Below are 18,831 nucleotides of genomic sequence, written 5' to 3' on the forward strand. Positions count from 1 at the left end.
TTTTTTTCTCCTGTGGAAGATTTGCCCTGAACTAACATCTCTTGCCAATCTTCCTCTTTTTTTGTATATGAGTCGCTGCCACAGCATGGCCACTGACAGATGAGTGGTGTAGGTCCACACCCAGGAACTGAACCTGGGCCGCTAAAGTAGAGTGCACCAAACTTAACCACTAGGCCACTGGGGCTGGCCCAAAACAGTATGTCTACAATCCAAGAAATTCACGCTTTACTGTACTCGATATATGTGCCTAAAGATAGTATACAAATCTTATAAAGAGAATTGCATTTTAAATAGCAAACTAACCCAGGATCCTCAATAGAAATATTGCAAAATTCTTCTTTAATGTGGAAAATGAATCCTTTCTTAATATATTGCTTTGTAAATTTGCACTTTCATATATCAGTTGTTCTTAAACCAGTACATAATTATATATCTCTACACTACCCCCTTCTCAATCCTCCTTGCTTTTTCTGTCAAGACACTGCTCATAGTATATTCCTCCAAAATTTCATCACTTGTTAGAAAATGGCCAAGTTTCACACATAATAAAATGTAGTGACTAACCTAACCCTAATGAAAATAGGATAGCACGAAATGAGACTTTCTCTCTGAACGAGAGAGTGTTCATCAGAATGTTCATTTGTTTCTCACACCTTAAGATCAGAGTAGCTACTGTGCATTCGAGGCTAGGACTGATCCGCCTGCAAAGCACAGGGTTCAGTTCTCTGTGGCTGTCCTAGTTTCATTACCTGAAGGAGAGCCTCACAGAGCTGGATGATCTAAATAAGGCCAAGACCTAAGTGGGTGCCTGCCCATGGCTTGTCTCAATAAAAGGAATTTCTGAGTAAATATCAGAATCATAAATCTGTAGGTACAGGGGCCAGCCCCGTGGCATAGCGGTTAAGTGCGTGCACTCCGCTGCTGGTGGCCTGGGTTTGGATCCCAGGTGCACACTGAGGCACGGCTTGTCAGGCCATGCTGTGGCGGTGTCCCATGTAAAATGGAGGAAGATGGGCACAGATGTTAGCCCCAGGGCCAGTCTTCCTCAGCAAAAAGAGAAGGATTGGCATGGACGTTAGCTCATGGCTGATCTTCCTCACAAAAAAAAAAAGAAAGAAAGAAATCTGTAGGTACAAGTATTGCAGGGAGACAGTGTCATCAGAATTAAAACAAATAAGCAACCACCACCACCAACAATAACAGAACCATAAGTAGCAGCTGAGGGTTATGAGTGGAAAGATCTGAGCCTTTCTCTGATGACATTAGCTGCTAACTACCTCCTCCTCCACAGCTGCCATGGGCTTCCCCGAGCTGGGGGCCCTGGCATTTGTCTCCCCTTGCCACACCCTAGCAACAGCTGTTATCTGAAAACTGCGGACATGAAAGGATATCTTGTCCCACACTCCCAGGTATGTTTTCTCTCTCCATCTCACCTCTTATCCAACCTTAAAAATATTTAAAAAGTTATAGAAAAGTGAATCTTTGTGCAGATCTGAGTAAGTCAGTGTTCTCTCTGAACTCTTCCAAGATGGAACCATCCCAGACAGCCCTGATGAAAACAGGTCCCATTGCCCCTGCTGGCACTGCCATGGGGAACAGCTGCTTGCAAGCATGCTATCTGGCCCACTAAGCCCTCTGCCCCAATTCTGACTCCACTGTTGTCTCCCAAGTATCTAATAATCCCTAAAAACAGTCACTGACACAAGCTTCCAAGTTTGGTTAAGGCTGATAAATCCTGGGGCAAGGATCTCAGATCTGGAACCCACCTCTCCTTGGTAGATAATGAGAGGAACATAGAATAGCGTGATGACTTACTACGTAAAAAGAGGGTTGATCACTGTTTCCTCTGTCCTTCCCTAATCACTAAACTCATAAAAAACAACCATTTAAGACCCACCACCTAATAAAGGGAAATGAGTCCCTCATACACTGCTGGGGGGAATGTCAACTGGTGCAGCCACTAGGGAAAACAGTATGGAGATTTGCAAAAAAATTAAGAATAGAACTACCATATGATCCAGCTATTCTACTTCTGGGTATTTATCCAAATAACATGAAAACACTAATTCGAAAAGATATATGCACCCCCATGTTCATTGCAGCATTATTCACAATAGCCAAGATTTGGAAACAACGTAAGTGCCCATCAATGGATGAATGGATAAAGATGTGGTATATCTACACAATGGAATACTACTCAGCTATAAAAAAAAAAGATGAAATCTTGCCATTTGCAACAACATGGATGGACCTTGAGAGTATTATGCTAAGCGAAATAAGTCAGACGGAGAGAGCCAAATGCCGTATGATCTCATTCACATGCGGAAAATAAAAACAACAACAACAAACAAACACATAGACACAGAGAATAGATTGTTGGTTACCAGAAAGGAAGGGGGTAGGGGGAGGGTGAAAGAGGTAAAGGGGTACATGTGTATGGTGACAGATGGCAACTAGACTTTTGGTGGTGAACACAATGTAGTCTATACTGAAGTTGAAATATAATGATGTATACCTGAATTTTATACAATGTTATAAACCAGTGTAACTGCAATAAAAAAGGGGGGAGGGGCAATGAGTTCCTGATCAGAATGAATACTAGTAATAACTGAAGAGGAGAAAGATCTTCCATTACCTCACATTCTCTTCTTTTGAGGTGTATTTAACTTATTTTCAGGTTTATTGATTTCAAAGCTGATGGAAGCCATAACTTAAATATCAGCACTGGCCTTTCAGAAAAGTAATCACAAATATATTATTCATAAACAACACTCCAGTCATTTTAAAAAAGGCTTACCTAAGAGCAAGTGCATAAGAGTATAAAATAATTCCACAATCATTTTTTGACCACTTACAAGCGCTTTCCATTTGCACGATGTTTTTGCAAGTGACAAAGTACTTTCACATGCTCTCTCTCCAGGTAAGAAAGGAGTCTTTACTGAGGGCCTGCTATGTGCCAGGATTGTGCTCGCTGGCCTCACATCCAATTTGTGAAGCAGAAAAGACATTCACAGGAACAAGGTCTGTATGTTGGAAAAGCCTCTGATTCAAAGGCAATTCAATGGTCTACACTAGGTTTCTCTGCACTGACTCCAAATATAATGACTCTCCATTTCCTAAAGCTCCCCCTTTTGTATCTGAACAGGCAGTAATTTCCTGACTCCAGAATATCTTCTCTGCTGTTTAGAAGAATAAAAGTGAATTCCTTCTGTTTGGATCCCTAGATGTCCCTAGTAGCTTCCAGGCAGTAGCTTTCCTGCTATTCCCTTCACAGTGTCTAGTAGAGCTAAGCTCTATATTAATGGTCACCAGCAGGGGGACCCCTAAGACATTGTCTATGCCAATCTTAAAGTTCCTTAAGTTCAAAGTGCAATAAAATGAAGATTTCTTCTTTCTCTATTCTGTATGCTCTAAATTCCGTATCTCATATTTACTTTATTGTAGCTTGGTCTTTGGTTCAACAAGATGATTTTTACCTTTTATCTGCATACTGCATCAACATTTGCAAAGCAAATTCAGGAAAGCAACTCAATATTTATTGAAGTCATTTTTATGAAAAGGCAATAGCAAGGCTGTAAGAGTCTGGAAAGGCTGTCTGTTAGGGCAAAAAGGCAAATACATCAAACAATTTGAAAGAACTGCAATTTTCTCCAACTTAGCTAAAATTCATTGCCTAGCAAATTGCTTTTAGGGAACCAGCTTTAGTGATTGGATGACATTGTTGTAATTAGCATATTTAGTCTAGGTAGATGAGCATAACTGAAATGCTTGAAACATTTTCTCTCTTAATTAAGCATTCCTCATTACATTCTTAATTCTCCTCCCCAACCCACTCCCATCCTCACAGATGGCAAAACAGTGAACTGCAATTTATCTTCCCATTAAAATGATTACAAATTCAGACTGAGTGGAGTTCAACTTGAGTTTTCAAAACCACATAGCAAGGAAGACCCAGTTTAATAGTAGACCCCGTCGGGCCGGTGCCATGGCTTAGCGGTCAAGTGCATGTGCTCTGCTGCTGGCGGCTGGGGTTCGGATCCCAGGCGTGCACCGACGCGCGGCTTCTCCGGCCATGCTGAGGCCGCGTCCCACATACAGCAAGGATGTGCAGCTGTGACATACAACTATCTGCTGGGGCTTTGGGGGGGGAAAAAAAAAAAATAGTAGACCCCGTGGCTTACCGGTTAAGTGCGCGCGCTCCACTACTGGCGGCCCCGGTTCAGATCTCCGGCGCGCACTGACACATTGCTTCTCCAGCCGCATCCCACATACAACAACTAGAAGGATGTGCAACTATGACATACAACTATCTACTGGGGCTTTGGGGGAAAAAAAGGAGGAGGATTGGCCATAGATGTTAGCTCAGAGCCGGTCTTCCTCAGCAAAAAGAGGAGGATTAGCACGGATGTTAGCTCAGGGCTGATCTTCCTCACAAAAACAAACAAAAAAAATAGTTAGTAGAGGGGCAGGCCAGGTGGCTCAGTGGTTAAGTGCATGTGCTCCGATATAGCAGCCTGGGGTTCGCAGGTTCAGATCCTGGGCGTGCACCAACACACCGCTTGTCAAGCCATGCTGTGGCGGTGTCCCATGTAAAGTGGAGGGTCCCATGTAAAGTAACACAGATGTTAGCCCAGGGCCAATCTTCCTCAGCAAAAAGAGGATTGGCATTGGATGTTAGCTCAGGGCTGGTCTTCCTCACACACACAAAAAAAAGTTAGTTAGTAGAGAAAGTGACCATTCTATCTCGTCAAAACATAAACACTTCCAGGACTAAGTTAGATTTTTCCCAATAGAATGGAAAAGTCATTTGTCTACTTGTTTGCAAAAGTTGTCACTAGAATGTGATATTCTCATATGCATGATTCTGTTTTACATTTACCTTATCATTACATTTTTTTAGACCTCTAAATCACTAGCTAGGGACACCATTAAATTGCAGTCTAGCAGCCTGCTTGAGAGAAGGGACTCTCAGCTCCACCACCTCCTAGTTGAATAACCTACGGCCAATTAGTTTAAACTAATTGAAATGCTCTGTTCCTCAGTCTTCTCATCTGAAAAATGAGGGTAATAAGTATATCTAACTACATAGAGTTGCTGTAAAGATCATAGGCATTAACATATACAAAGTACTTAGAAGAGTCCTTGGCAGGCTATAAATACCATATAAGTGTTATTGTTATTATTATATCATTCCTACCATTACTACAAAGAGAATAGTGACATTGGTGGGCTTCTTTATCCAAATACTCTATTACAAACCTCTTTCTTGTTAAGTATCTCTGTGATTAGCCCATAGAAGAAACATGAGGTGGATTTTGGGTGTCGTAATTAGAGTCTTACAGTTATGATTGCATGGGCAAATTTCAAGATAAAAGATTTACATATAGAACACATGAAAATAACTAATGATTTGAAAAGTCATAATATGAAACACCATCAATATGAATTATTTATATATGGTTAATTAGCTTCAAACTAGAAATGTTCTGAGAATATTTTCTTGACTATGGCAACTTTTCTCTGTTTTGTAGCAGGAATAATACCACAAAAATATGTATAGGGCCGGCCCTGTGGCTTGGTGGTTAAGTGCGCGCGCTGCGATGCTGGCGGCCCGGGGTTCGGATCCCGGGTGCGCATCGAGGCACCACTTCTCTGTCCATCCTGAGGCCGAGTCCCACATACAGCAACTAGAAGGGTGTGCAGCTATGACATACAACTATATCTACTGGGGCTTTGGGGGCAAAAAATAAAATAAATAAAATCTTAAAAAAATAAAAAATAAAAATAAATAAAATAAAAATAAAAAAAAATATATGTATATAAAATATCAGTCCCATCTGGTGTGGTAATAATGTGTTATCAAGTTAGTGATAAATATTATTGCATTCTTTGGCCCATCAAAAAAGAAAGCAAGAAATTTATTTTAAAAGTTTTAATATTTTGTCTTTCATCACTCTAATGTGTCATCCAAATGCATTTTTGGAATAGTTTTATTAAGATATAATTCACATACCACACAATTCACCCATTTAATGTGTATAATTCAATGGTCTTAAGTATACCCACAGAGTTATTAAATCATCACCACAATTAAATTTAGAACATTTTCATCATCCCAAAAAGAAACTCTCTACCCATTAGCAATCACCCTCCATTCTCCCTCCCCACTGCTGCTAACAACTACTTTCTGTCTCTATAGATTTGCCTATTCTGGACATTTCATATAAATGGAGTCATACGATATGTGGCCTTTTGTGTCTGTCTTCTTTCACTCAGCAAAATGTTTTCAAGGTTCATCCATGTTGTAGCATATGTCAGTACATTATTCTTTTTTATCACCAAATAATATTCCACTGTATGGATATACCACATATTGTTTATCCGTTCATCAGCTGATGGACATTTGAGTTGTTTCTGTTTTTGGCTATCATGAATAATGCTGCTGTGAACATTTGTGTATAAATTTTTATGTGGACATACGTTTTCATTTCTCTTAAATATATGCCTAGAAGTGAAATTGCTGGGTCATATGGTAACTTTATTTTTAATCTTTTTTGTGTGTGTGTGTGTGAGATCAGCCTTGTGCTAATATCTGCCAATCCTCCTCTTTTTTTTTTTTGCTGAGGAAGACTGGCCCTGGGCTAACATCCCTGCGCATCTTCCTCCACTTTATATGGGACGCCGCCACAGCATGGCTTGCCAAGCGGTGCATTGGTGCGTGCCTGGGATCCGAACCGGCGAACCCCAGGCTGCCACAGTGGAGCGCGCGCACTTAACCGCTTGTGCCACCGGGCCAGCCCCATATGTTTTATCTTTGAGGAAATACCAGAGTGTTTTCCACAGTGACTGCATCATTTTACCTTGCCACCAGCAGTATATAAGGGTTCCAGTTTCCCCACATCCTTTCCAACGCTTGTTGTTATCTGTCTTTATGAGCATAGCCATCCTGGGGCTGTGAAGTGGTATCCAGATGCATTTTTAAGATGCAAAAACATGGAAATACATTGGTTAAGGAAGTAAAATTTTTATGACAAGGAAAGCATGAAGAGATCAGGAAAAAGATCCTGCTGTCGGAAAAGGAAGTAGGAGATGTTTTTAAGTCTGTTACTCAATTTCATGTCCTTATGCAACCAACTGCCCTTACCCGAGTCTCAGGATTGTGGAGCTAGCCCTCAGTTTCCCATCTGGAGCTTATAATAATTATAACAGCAACTAATCTTGGTTTATTGACTTATTTTACAAAGTTCCTTCCCATGTTATATCCCATTTGATCCACCACCACAAATCTTACGTGGAAGTATATTACTATTCCCATTCTGCAGGTAGGGAGGCTCAGGCCAAGAGTAGCTAACTGACTTGCCCAGGGGAACATAGTTAAAATACATACAAACATACATATATTCAGACATAAATAAATATTAATAAATAAAACTCATGGCTGGGCCTGGAAGCCAAAATTTTTATTTCAAATCCCAATTCTTGGTTTCTTCTTTCCTTATCACCTTCAATTTGCCTCATCTTTGATGACCCAGAAAGTAATGAAAAAGCAAGAGAGGGCAGAGGAACTGTGTGTGTGTGTGAAGCAATTAGAAGCAGAAGGCCAAGGGGCAGGCCCGGCGGCGCGGCGGTTGAGTGCGCGCGCTCCGCTGCGGCGGCCCGGGGTCCGCAGGTTCAGATCCCCGGCGCACACCGACGCACCGCTTGTCAAGCCATGCTGTGGCGGCGTCCCATATAAAGTGGAGGAAGATGGGCATGAATGTTAGCCCAGGGCCAGTCTTCCTCAGCAAAAAGAGGAGGATTGGCAGATGTTAGCTCAGGGCTGATCTTCCTCACAAAAAAAAAAAAAAAAAAAAGCAGGAGGGCTGCACATGACAAAGTCCCCACAATCAGACTGTGAGAGCAGCTAGGGATGTAAAGACATGCTGTGACAGTGACAGAAGGATGGCTGCGTTCCCACTCCTTTATGAGAGGTTGCTCCAGCAATCAAGAAGCCAGGGCATATGGCCTCTTAAATCCTTAAATGCTGATATTATATTATCTCTACTTACAGTAGTATATTAAGTTACATACACTAGACATTCAAATATTTATTGAGTAATTACTATGTACTAGGCACAGTGCTAAGATGGTTGAGATTTTTAAAAAGCAATGATCACCATTTTCCAAGGTAAAATTTAATAGCTTACATTTACTAAGCCTTTTCCATGTAGCATCTCATTTCACCCTCACAAAATTCCTGCAAGTGAAGTGGAAACTGAAGCCCAGAGAAGTTGAGTAAATTGTCCCCAAGTCACCGAGGTAATACATGGTGGAGGCAGCCTGGTTCTCTACCCTGTGTTCTTAACCACCACCTGATCCTTCCTGCCAGATCTCCCTTGGCTGGAAGTCACACGTGGTGACGCACAGAGACCAATAATACTAATTAATTCCAGCAAACATTTGTTGAATGCTCATTAATATACGAAGCCCAGGAGCAAATTCTCACAACAACCCCATGAAGTACTTATCTTCATTGCCATTTTACAGATGAGGAAACAGAAGCTCAGAGAAGTGCATGAACTTGTCCCAGGCCACAGAGCTATAATAGCTAATGCTGACATGGTGCTTACTATACACCAGGCACTGTTCTAAGCACTAACTCATCTAATCTTCACAACAGCAGTAGGAGGTAGGTTCCATCATTACCCATCATTCTTAGTTAAGTAACTTGTCCAAGGTCCCACACTAGTAAGTGGCAAACCCAGGATTCACTCTGCCTTAAAGTCCTGGTCAAAACAACTAATACTGACTCTTGGCTACAAAGTGGCTGAGCAGAAATTCAAAGCCAAATCTGTCTAACTCTTGAGTGAGAGAGAGCCCTCTGTCTTCTTACCAACAAGCTAAGCATGGCCCTCAAACCTGCTGCAGTGCAGAGCCGGGCTAGAGAACAGGGGAGTAACAAGTGCTCTGGGGACATTTAAAGTGCACCTTGAAGGAGAAAGTGCTTGCTGGACAGAGGGGCAACATACAATTTATTACTTTAAAGGAAATAAAAAGTACTCAATTGAGGAGCAAATAAATTCTTAAAAAGAGTGTGTTTCAGATTGAATCAGAAAAGCTTTATCTTAAATTTTTTCAATTAATAAATACTCTTGATGAAGGACAAGCTTTTATTCCCTTTAATTTTGACTATACGTTAAAAAATCAAGGAACAGAAATGTCTAATCTGCCTTTTGTAACGTTAAAATCAATTAATTCTGACTTCCAATATTTACTTCCTCAATCAAAGCGTGCCAAGCAGAGTGGTTACCAAACCTTCAGGGATCTTTGCAAGATTCTCTCTCCTTCAGGTCATGAAACACAGCATTTAGAAACCAAAATGAACCTGGAGACTTAGGCCAGGAATTAGAAGGAACAGGCGCGCTCGTCGTTCCGACGGAGCCGGGGTCGGCGTGTAAGTTGCCGCTGAAAGGCGGCAGAGCCAGGGTTTTTTCCCTGGCAAACTGATTTATGATCACAAGAAGGGCAGCTGCCGAACCGGTCAGACCATACGAACAATTCTCAAACATGAATCCAAGAAGGACTAAAATGGGATGGGAAGGGGTGGGGGTGGGTGTGGGGGTGGCTATGGGGGTCACTGCCTGTCCTAGGCGCGGTGAGACCCAAGTCCTAATTCTTGCAGTAGCTCGGGGCCAATGGACTCTGTTGCCCAAAATGTGCGCGCTGGGGGAGTTGGCACAGCAGCAGGGCAGCCGGACAAGGTGCCTCCACGCCCCCTTGCGGACCCAAATGATGACTAATAAGGATGTGCCAATTTAGTGGTAGGCACAGCGTTTCACAGATGTTCTCTCAGTTTAGCGTCCACAACAACCCTTCAAGGGAGTCGCGCTGATCAGCCCCATTTTACAGATGAAAACCCTAAGGCTCAGGAGAATGAAGCAAGCCTTGCCAACAAAAAGGAAAACCTTAAGTGAAGGCGATCGTCGGGCTAGTTCCTTTTACCTAGGAGTAAAGGGGCTGGGGCCGACTGGGGGCCCCACACCGACCCCTCTGGCTGTCTGGGCCGACTAGGCGCGCGCTGTCAGCCGGGAGGCCCGGCAGCACCCAGGTGCCTGGGAAGAGGGAGCGCGCGGTGGGTGGTAGTGCATCTGCGGGGCGCAGGGCTGCAGCAGCGGGGCGAGGGCGCAGCTCGCTCCACCCGCTCGGCGGCGTTCGCCCCGAGAGCCCCGCGCCAGCCCCGCGTCCGCAGGGCACCGGGCTGCAGGAACTAGGCGGGAGCGCGGCGCGGACAGTCCACGCGCCCGCAGCCGTCCCGGAGACCCGCGCCAGTCGCCAGCCACGAGCCACGGAGCGCGTGTGCGCGAGACTGCTGCGGACGCGGGCTGGCAATGCCACCGCGAGCCCCCTGGCACTGCCCCTCGCCTTACCGTAGCTGCTCCCCGGTGACCAGGACCTCAGCCATGCGCTCCAGCTCCCTTTGCTGCGCCCCACCACTCCCGCTGGTGCTGCTGTCGCTGCCACCGCTGCCGCCCTCCTCCATGGTCGGGACCACGCCGCTACCAACTGTCTTCGCTGTCCTCCGCGGGTTCGGGTGTTAAATCAGTCTGCCCTCACAGAGGCCTCCCTCGCCATCTTTGGTAGGGGCAGTCCCGTTGCTCAGACGCGATTGGCTGGAGAGGGAATCCCTGTGGGTAGGCTAAGGCGCTAGGCGAGTCCGCCCCAGGAACTCCAGCTTGGGGGCGTGGCTGGAGCCCCGCGTGGTCAGGCGGCGGGGCCGACGGAGGAAAAATATAAACATCTGGGCGGGGCGTCGGTTCTGCGCTGTGTGTGCTAGTGAAGATCGAATTCGACGAGCGCAAAGCTCATGCAGTAGGATCCTGGGGTCAGGCTGGAAGAGTACTAAACAAGTGTGAAGGTATTTTTATTTTACTGTCCATACCCCAAATTATCAGAGAGTAAAAATAACAATATAGCTAAATAGTGAACACTGAAGATTATACATGTCACTGAAAAATCTATGTCACATCATATACATGTCACTGGAAAACTTAAGCATTCTTCTTGCCCCAACCCCCTCACCAAAGACAGCTTAGCAGCCTTATGGTGTAATCAATAAAGAACGCAGGCCTGGGAATCAGACAGCCCTGGGATCCAGTTCCACTCCTGTAATTTCCTACCTAAATGTGCTTAATCCTCATTTCTTCCTTTACAAAATAAAAATAATTGTGGCTACCACCTGTTGATATCTGCTGCATTAAAGATGCTTCATTCAAAGTACATTGTTACTTTGTTTAAATATTGCAATAAATCATAAAATGGGTATTGTCCTCATTTTACATCAGGAAGCTGGCTTGGAAAGGTGAGGTAACTTATCCAAAGCAAGCAGATAATAAGTGCAAGAAGTAAAATTCAAAGCCAGGACATTCTGGCTTCAAAGTTGGGTTCTTGAAAAACTGCCTCTTAAAATGGGGTTGTAATAGTATTGTCTACCTTACAGGGAATGTGGAAGGAACTTTGACTAACGACAAATAAATGTTCTGTTTTTTTGTCTCATGCAAGGTCAGAGCCTGGTCTGCAGGAAAGCCAAGTGACGCTAGTGACAGTGGTCATGGCTGTAGTAAAGAGATATTTGTTTTGTTTTGTTTTTGGTGAGGAAGATCAGCCCTGAGCTAACATCTGTTTCCAATCTTCCTCTTTTTGCTTGAGAAAGACTGACCCTGAACTAACATTTGTGCCAGTCCTCCTCTATTTTGTATGCAGGATGCCACCACAGCATGGCTTAACAAGCAGTGCATAGGTCCACGCCCAGGATCCGAATCTGGGAACCCTGGGCAGCAGAAGCAGGGAACACGAACTTAACCACTACGCCACCAGGCTGGCCCCAATATATTTGTGTATTGACATTTTATGCAGCTTGCTACAATTTTTGCATATATACAAGTCTCTGCACCCTTACATCAGGTAAATGTAAGGCTTTTTAATTAATACTATCTTGGAAGACATAATCTGTCAATTGCAGATATGTAGTAGTGAAGCTGGGTACCTGAGGGTTACCGTAAATATTCAATAAGATTACCTTTCAACCTTGTTATGAAAAGAAGTTAATCTTGTGAATTTGCTATTTTCTCCTTTAACCTGAGGGGTAACTCAAGGGTCACAAGGATTTATGAGCTTGTTTTACAGAAGAAAGAGAATGCCTTCAAAGATCACCAGATAACCAGTGCCCAGCTGCCGATGATGCCCAGAAGTCAGATTGCCCAAGGGCTTATCAGGAGTGAAAGAAACATAGATTACCCCTTTGTTTCTCTGAAGTGCCTCCTGCCACATCCCTTAGCTCTATAAAACCCCCTGCTTTCTTGTCTTGTTAAGGTGGATTTGAGTGAACCCATGCTCCTGACTTCTCCTCTTGGTCAATTCAAATAAACCTTTCTCCATCTCCAAACACTGATGTCTCAGTGTTTGGCTTACTGTGCATTGGGCACACAAACTTGAGATTAAGAGGTTCGGTATCAGTAGAAGTCTACAAAATAAACAGGAAAATGAGGGTGCTATTGAAAACCACCTTATCTTCTGCTATCCAAGAGTATTTATACCCATTATCCTGCAGGCTTATTATATTTTATTGTTCTGTTTTGTTGTTATTTTTTTTTTTAAAGAAGATCACAGTAGCCTTTTCCAACATTCTACAAGATCACTCCTTAAATTACCTTAAAATTTGCAATGCTTCTTTGAACATTTATTCTATGCTTTACATGGAGCTAAGCACTATATATTACTTAGTTTATCCTCACAAAACCCCTGAGAGTTAGGTATTATTATTTTCAGTTTTAAAATGAGAAAGCTGGGCCGGCCCCGTGGCTTAGCGGTTAAGTGCGCGCGCTCTGCTGCTGGCGGCCCAAGTTCAGATCCCGGGCGTGCACCAACGTACCACTTCTCTGGCCATGCTGAGGCCACGTCCCACATACAGCAACTAGAAGGATGTGCAGCTATGACATACAACTATCTACTGGGGCTTTGGGGGAAAAAATAAAATAAATAAATAAAATGAGAAAGCTTAAGTTTGGAAACATGAATTAATTTGCATAAATTTTACACCTAGAAAGTTGGTTAGGCAGCCCTTGAACCCTAGCTCTGTAGACTCTCAGGTCCATGCTCAACCACATTCCAGAAAGAAAACAGTTGTCCAACTCTCTCCTGAGTCCAACAATAGATAAGCAACTCTTTCACCAAAAGAAATTATCTACATTTCTTAACTTTTTAAGTAGACTATGGTAAAAATGTAGAATGAGGGAGACATATTTCCAGGAGAATGTGATTCTAAGAGCCTCATTCTGCATAAAGGATAAAAATCATTTGACAGACGTAGAGGTCCCAAAGTTAATCTGATTAACAGCTGGCTGTTGCTCGTGTTTACTCCTATAATTATTACATAGAGTATCAAGAGTTTGCAGGGGCTTCACACTCAAACATGCAGTTTCTATCCTGATTCTGTCATTTACTAACAACCTTATGCAACCTGATGCTGGTTACTTAACGTCTCTGAGCCTCAATTTCTTATCCATAAAACAGGAATAATAATTTCTACCTTGTAGGGATGTTGTGTGGCTTAAATGAAATAACATTATGTAAAGTTTCCACTTACATGATACGTGTTCAATAGCTGGTCTCTTTAATATCATTACTGCTTTTAATAATAATAAGAGGAGGAAGAAGAAGGAGAGGGGAAGGAGAAAGGAGAAGGAATAGAAGAAATTCTTGCCAGATACTTTCCATTAGGAATTTTCGATGCTAGATGAAACGCTTTTTCTCAAGTTAGCTCTAATTAATTTTTAAATTATTAGTAGGCCTTCAAAATGAAGAAAAAAGAAGTGCAGACCTGGCCTCACTAAATCGCTCTTTGATTTAATGGTTTTAAGCTTTTTAAAAGTGCAGAATGAAAAAACATTAAATTGTTACACATTTCTGATTTTCTATTGTTCAAGCAACACTTTGTTTTACCCAAAAGCTCTACCGACATACTGTAAATCATATCACTATTATGAATGTCTTTTATTTTTCTCCCTTTTATATCTAGTTATGTTTTCATTTAAATTCAGGCAGCCTTCTTTATCTGAAAAATTAAAAAAATGTTTTCTTGTAAAATACTTGCTTGTTTAATAGTTTCTGATAAAAAGTTTATGATTAAAAAAAATTTTTAGGGGCCAGCCCAGTGGCATAGCGATTAAGTTCACGTGCTCTGCTTCGGCGGCCCGGGGTTCACAGGTTCGGATCCTGCGCACAGACCAGTTCACTGCTTGTCAAGCCCAGGGCCAATCTGCCTCAGCAAAAAGAGGAGGATTGGCATTGAATGTTAGCTCAGGGTTAGTGTTCCTCACCAAAAAAAAAAAAAATTTATCATAAAAGTTTATGATGAAAAAAAGCACCTTAACATAAGTGAAAAAAATCAAGTCGGGAACGTACCTGATACCACTACTCCAGTGAGAGAGAGAGAGCAGAATTTATTTTTTGTACTTCACAAGATGGTTTTGTGTGTGTCTAGATGTGAACAGGAAGTGGGGAACTAGTTTGCTGTTATTGTTTTAACCTTTCTTTTGACATAGGAGACACACCATGCTCCATTGGGTTAGAAGAGAGACTCTTTTTCCTAACTTAGGGAAAGATTAGTCAACTGACTCCTGAGGACATGTGAGCACCCATGCAGGACGGTGAGCTCTGGAGCAACTGGTCTTAGAATAGACTGTGATCTACAGGTATTGATAGAAGAGAGAAGGGCACTGACAAGGCTATTCATCCAGCATAAAGATCTTAGAAGGGCTGAGAATTCCAGCAGATCTTAGTTTGATTCCTGGCTCCATTGGGGCAAGTTCATTATCTTCTCTGAATTTTTGTCCTCCTTTGTAAAGTCAGGATCATACCATCGATCCTATTGGGTTGTTGGGAGGATTAAATAAAATTTACCGAATGCACTTGCTACAGGTGGAAACTATTAAATGTGAGCCTTGTCCTCCAGCTCACCTCACTCACCTGCTCTATGCCTTCTGGCTCTTTGGGTGCTCTGGAGCCAGTGCTTTTCAAATTTTTGGTGGGGAAGACTGGTGTGTGTGTGTGTTTTCAATCCTTTGAAGACTGATACTTTGTTTAAATACAATAAAAATGAAATAAAAAAACATATGAAGCACAAGCCCCAATTTTGTGTGTGTGTGAGGGAGATTGGCCCTGAGCTAACATCTGTGCCCATCTTCCTCTATTTTGTATATGGGACACCGCCACAGCGTGGCTTGATGAGCGGTGCCTAGATCTGCACCCTGGATCCGAAACCGCGGACCCAGGCCGCCAAAGCTGAGCGTGCAAACTTAACCACTACGCCACTGGGCCGGCCCCACAAGCCCAATTGTTTACTGTCGTGGTCAACAGACAGAAAATTGTCAAATTGCTATAAATGTTTCTAAATGAGTTCTCCCAATATCTGTATGTCTCAATGTCTCTCATTAGAGGTAATGGTCTCCAGTTGGCAGACCACATTTTGAGTAGCACTAGTTAAGGGTGAGCAGCAGTGTGAGAAGACGAACTTGAATAAAAAGTGTGAAAGATTATTTTCAACCACAAAGCTTAATAACATGTTGCTGTCATTATTGTTGTTGCCTCTTAATATATACCCGGATTAGTCCCACCTAATCTTAAAGACTAACTCAGATCCCATCTTCTCTGTGACATCTTCTTGCGCTCCCCCAAGCAGTTTGTTGATCTTTGCTATGAATTCTCATGGTATCGGATTCTCCAGCTGCCGCAATTTTTTTTCTCTCTCTGAGTGGAAGAAGATTGATGGTTCAGCAATATCCTGTCCAGATATTTCTGTTGATAGATCTTTTAAGAAGGGAACTTGTCTTTAAAAAAATAAATTGTAAAGATAGAGAAAAATAAAATTTTCGTGTTCATCATTCATAACCATTTTTGATATTTTTGTCATGTTTGACTCATCTTTTTGTAGTAATGGAAATAAAACATTACCGATAAGTTTGAGGTCGTCTTGTCCTCCAGTCCCAGCCCTGCTTGCCTCTCAAGAGGTCTTCTTAGTCTTGAATTTGGTTCCCTCCAGTTCTTGATGCTGAAAGGGCAGGGCAAAAATGCTTAATACTTTGGTGTATGCTGCCACCTAGTGATTACTTTTTCAATGACACTAAATGATAGATCTACAGGAAAAGGGGCGCTCCCAAGAATGCTTTTTGGGAAATTTGGGTGGGGTTTATGGTTTGTCACGTTATTGGCTTTTAGTGAGCAGGGACTAGGAATGCTAGATATTCTCATTTGCTTGGGACAGCACCTCACAAAGAATTGAATTGTCCTAAATCCCAAATATCTTTCTTTTGTCCTGTGGAATATTCATGGGGATGAAAAACCTGTTTGCTGTTACCTGAGCTTAGAACCTAATTTGGTTTTATGTAGAAACACAAGATATTCTTTGCACAATTTTAATGTAATCCTGAATTGTACAGAAATGCAATCACCGTGTATGAGAAAAAATTGTACTTTGTTCTGTTCAGAATTTCACCAAGGTTCTTTATTGCATAAAACTGCTTCACTTGCCGTGTGTGTGTTGTATGCGCCATGAGTCCAGCACACCTTCTTCAGTCTGCATTTGTCAGCTATCACATGCACAGTGATTCTATTTGTGTGTTTGCATAGGAATATATTATTTAGCCAAATTTTAAAATGTGAAATATAAAAAAGAGATGATGGCACTATTCAGTTAAATACTGTCTTAATTCTGTTCATCTAAAATTACTCATTATAGGGGCTGGCCCCGTGGCATAGCAGTTAAGTGCACGCACTCTGCTGCTGGTGGCCCAGGTTCGGATTCCGGGGGTGCACCGATGCACCGTTTGTCAAGCCATGCTGTGGCGGCGTCCCACATAAAGTGGAGGAAGATAGGCACAGATGTTAGCTCAGGGCCAGTCTTCCTCAGCAAAAAGAGGAGGTTTGGCATGGATGTTAGCTCAGGGCTGATCTTCCTCGCAAAAAGAATAAAATAAAATAACTCATTATAATTAATTGTAAACATCTGGCTACTTCACTAAGCCTTCTATTGTAATCATTTAAATATTAACATATACATTATTTTATTATACATAATTCTCCTTTTCTTTTTCTTCCTTATACCCCAAAATAAGAGCATCATATTGATTTTTTTAAATTATGCACAAAGGTCATAGGATCTATGAATTTAATGACAAGAAAATAAAGTGAGCATTACACAAGATCTATTATTTTAAAGGGGACATTGAGTTACACGGGATTGAGATTTTTAAAATGGAATAATCATAGGTTATATTTATTGAGCTCTTTTTTTAATTGTGAAATTTTTGTTGTACATTATTGTTTATCAGTCACCATATAAGTGCATCCCTCTACCCCTTTTGCCCACCCCCCACCCCCTAGCCCCTGGTAACCACCACACAGTTCTATCTGTGCATGTGTTGGTTTATCTTCCACATATGAGTGAAATCATGCCCTGTTTGTCTTTCTCTTTCTGGCTTATTTCACTTAATACCCTCCAGATCTATCCATGTTGTTGCAAATGGGATGATTTTGTCTTTCTCTATGGCTGTGTAGTATTCCATGGTATATATTTACCACATCTTTTTTATCCATTCATCAGTTGAGGGACACTTGGGTTGCTTCCACTTCTTGGCTATAGTGAATAATGCTGCGATGAACATAGGGGTGCAGAAGCCTCTTTGGATTGTTGATTCCAGGTCTGTTGGGTAGATACCCAGTAGTGGGATGGCCGGATCATAAGGTATTTCTATTTTTAATTTTTTGAGGAATCTCCATACTGTTTTCTATAGAGGCTGCACCAGTTTGCATTCCCACCAGCAATGGATTAGAGTTCCCATTTCTCCACAGCCTCACCAGCATTTGTTGCTTTTTGTCTTGGTGATTATAGCCATTCTAATGGGTGTAAGGTGATATCTTAGTGTGGTTTCGATTTGCATTTCCCTGATGACTAGTGATGTTAAGCATCTTTTCATGTGCCTATTGGCCATCTGTATATCTTCTTTGGATATATTTATTGAGCTCTTGCTATGTGGCTGGCCATGTTCAAAGAGTTGTACATGTGTTAAACATTTATTCCTCAAGACAACCCTATTGGTTGGCCACTATTTTTCTTCCCATTTTTCAGATGAAGAAATGGAAGCACAGAGGGGACTACACAACTCATCTATAGTGGAGCATATATGCTGAAGCTTGGGTTTGAACCCAGCCTGTGTGGCTTCAGAGGCCACTCTTGTAGTCTGCTTAGAGACATTCCTGAGCACCGAGCTCTTCTCATAGGCCAGTCATGGCGTTTTATGTGCTTTACTGGAATCTTTATTTAAGCCTCGCAACATCCCTTGGAGGTTGGTAATATTACCTCCAGGCTGCCTGGCTGCTGAGAGCCCCGGCTCTCTCCCCTATTGGCTGTCACAGACTGGGGATGTGATGGCAACATCTACTTCATAGGCTTGTACAAGAAACTGTGAAAGAGCTTTGGAAGCCCTTAAGTGGTATTAGTTCTATCCCACTGCAGGTGTGGGTAATCAGCCAGTGCTTTCTAACTATATGAATGAAAGGGGAAATTATGATGGATCTCTGAGGTCTCCCTGCCTTGACTCCTTTTGCATTGTCATACACCTCAATTACCGTTATATACTAGCCTAGCACAATCTAATTATCCCTGTTGACACAAGATGGAGTAAATTTTCTCAATTTTTTTCTTGGGTGTTAAAAGGGTCTGAGACCAATTGCCACTGTAGGGGGGGTGGTTCCCCCCATACCACCAAGCAATGCTCTGGAAACCAGCTGGATGTTCTA

The 18,831-nt window shown here is 42.3% G+C and overlaps 1 protein-coding gene across 2 annotated transcripts in view; it reads right to left on the reverse strand.

The window, feature by feature from the left end:
• DEPTOR (DEP domain containing MTOR interacting protein) overlaps positions 1–10,611 on the reverse strand; it is a 151,881-nt gene extending 141,270 nt beyond the window's left edge. For both annotated transcript variants that reach the window (XM_004431110.3, XM_087447503.1), the window contains exon 1: positions 10,407–10,611. In XM_004431110.3, coding sequence (XP_004431167.1) covers positions 10,407–10,519 — 113 coding nt within the window. In that variant the 5' untranslated portion in view covers positions 10,520–10,611. The remainder of the gene's footprint in view (positions 1–10,406) is intronic.
• Positions 10,612–18,831: the final 8,220 nt, after the last annotated feature.

This window comes from Ceratotherium simum, chromosome 23 (genome assembly GCF_057802395.1).
Source record: "Ceratotherium simum simum isolate JZ-2026a chromosome 23, ASM5780239v1, whole genome shotgun sequence".
NCBI lineage: Eukaryota > Metazoa > Chordata > Mammalia > Perissodactyla > Rhinocerotidae > Ceratotherium > Ceratotherium simum.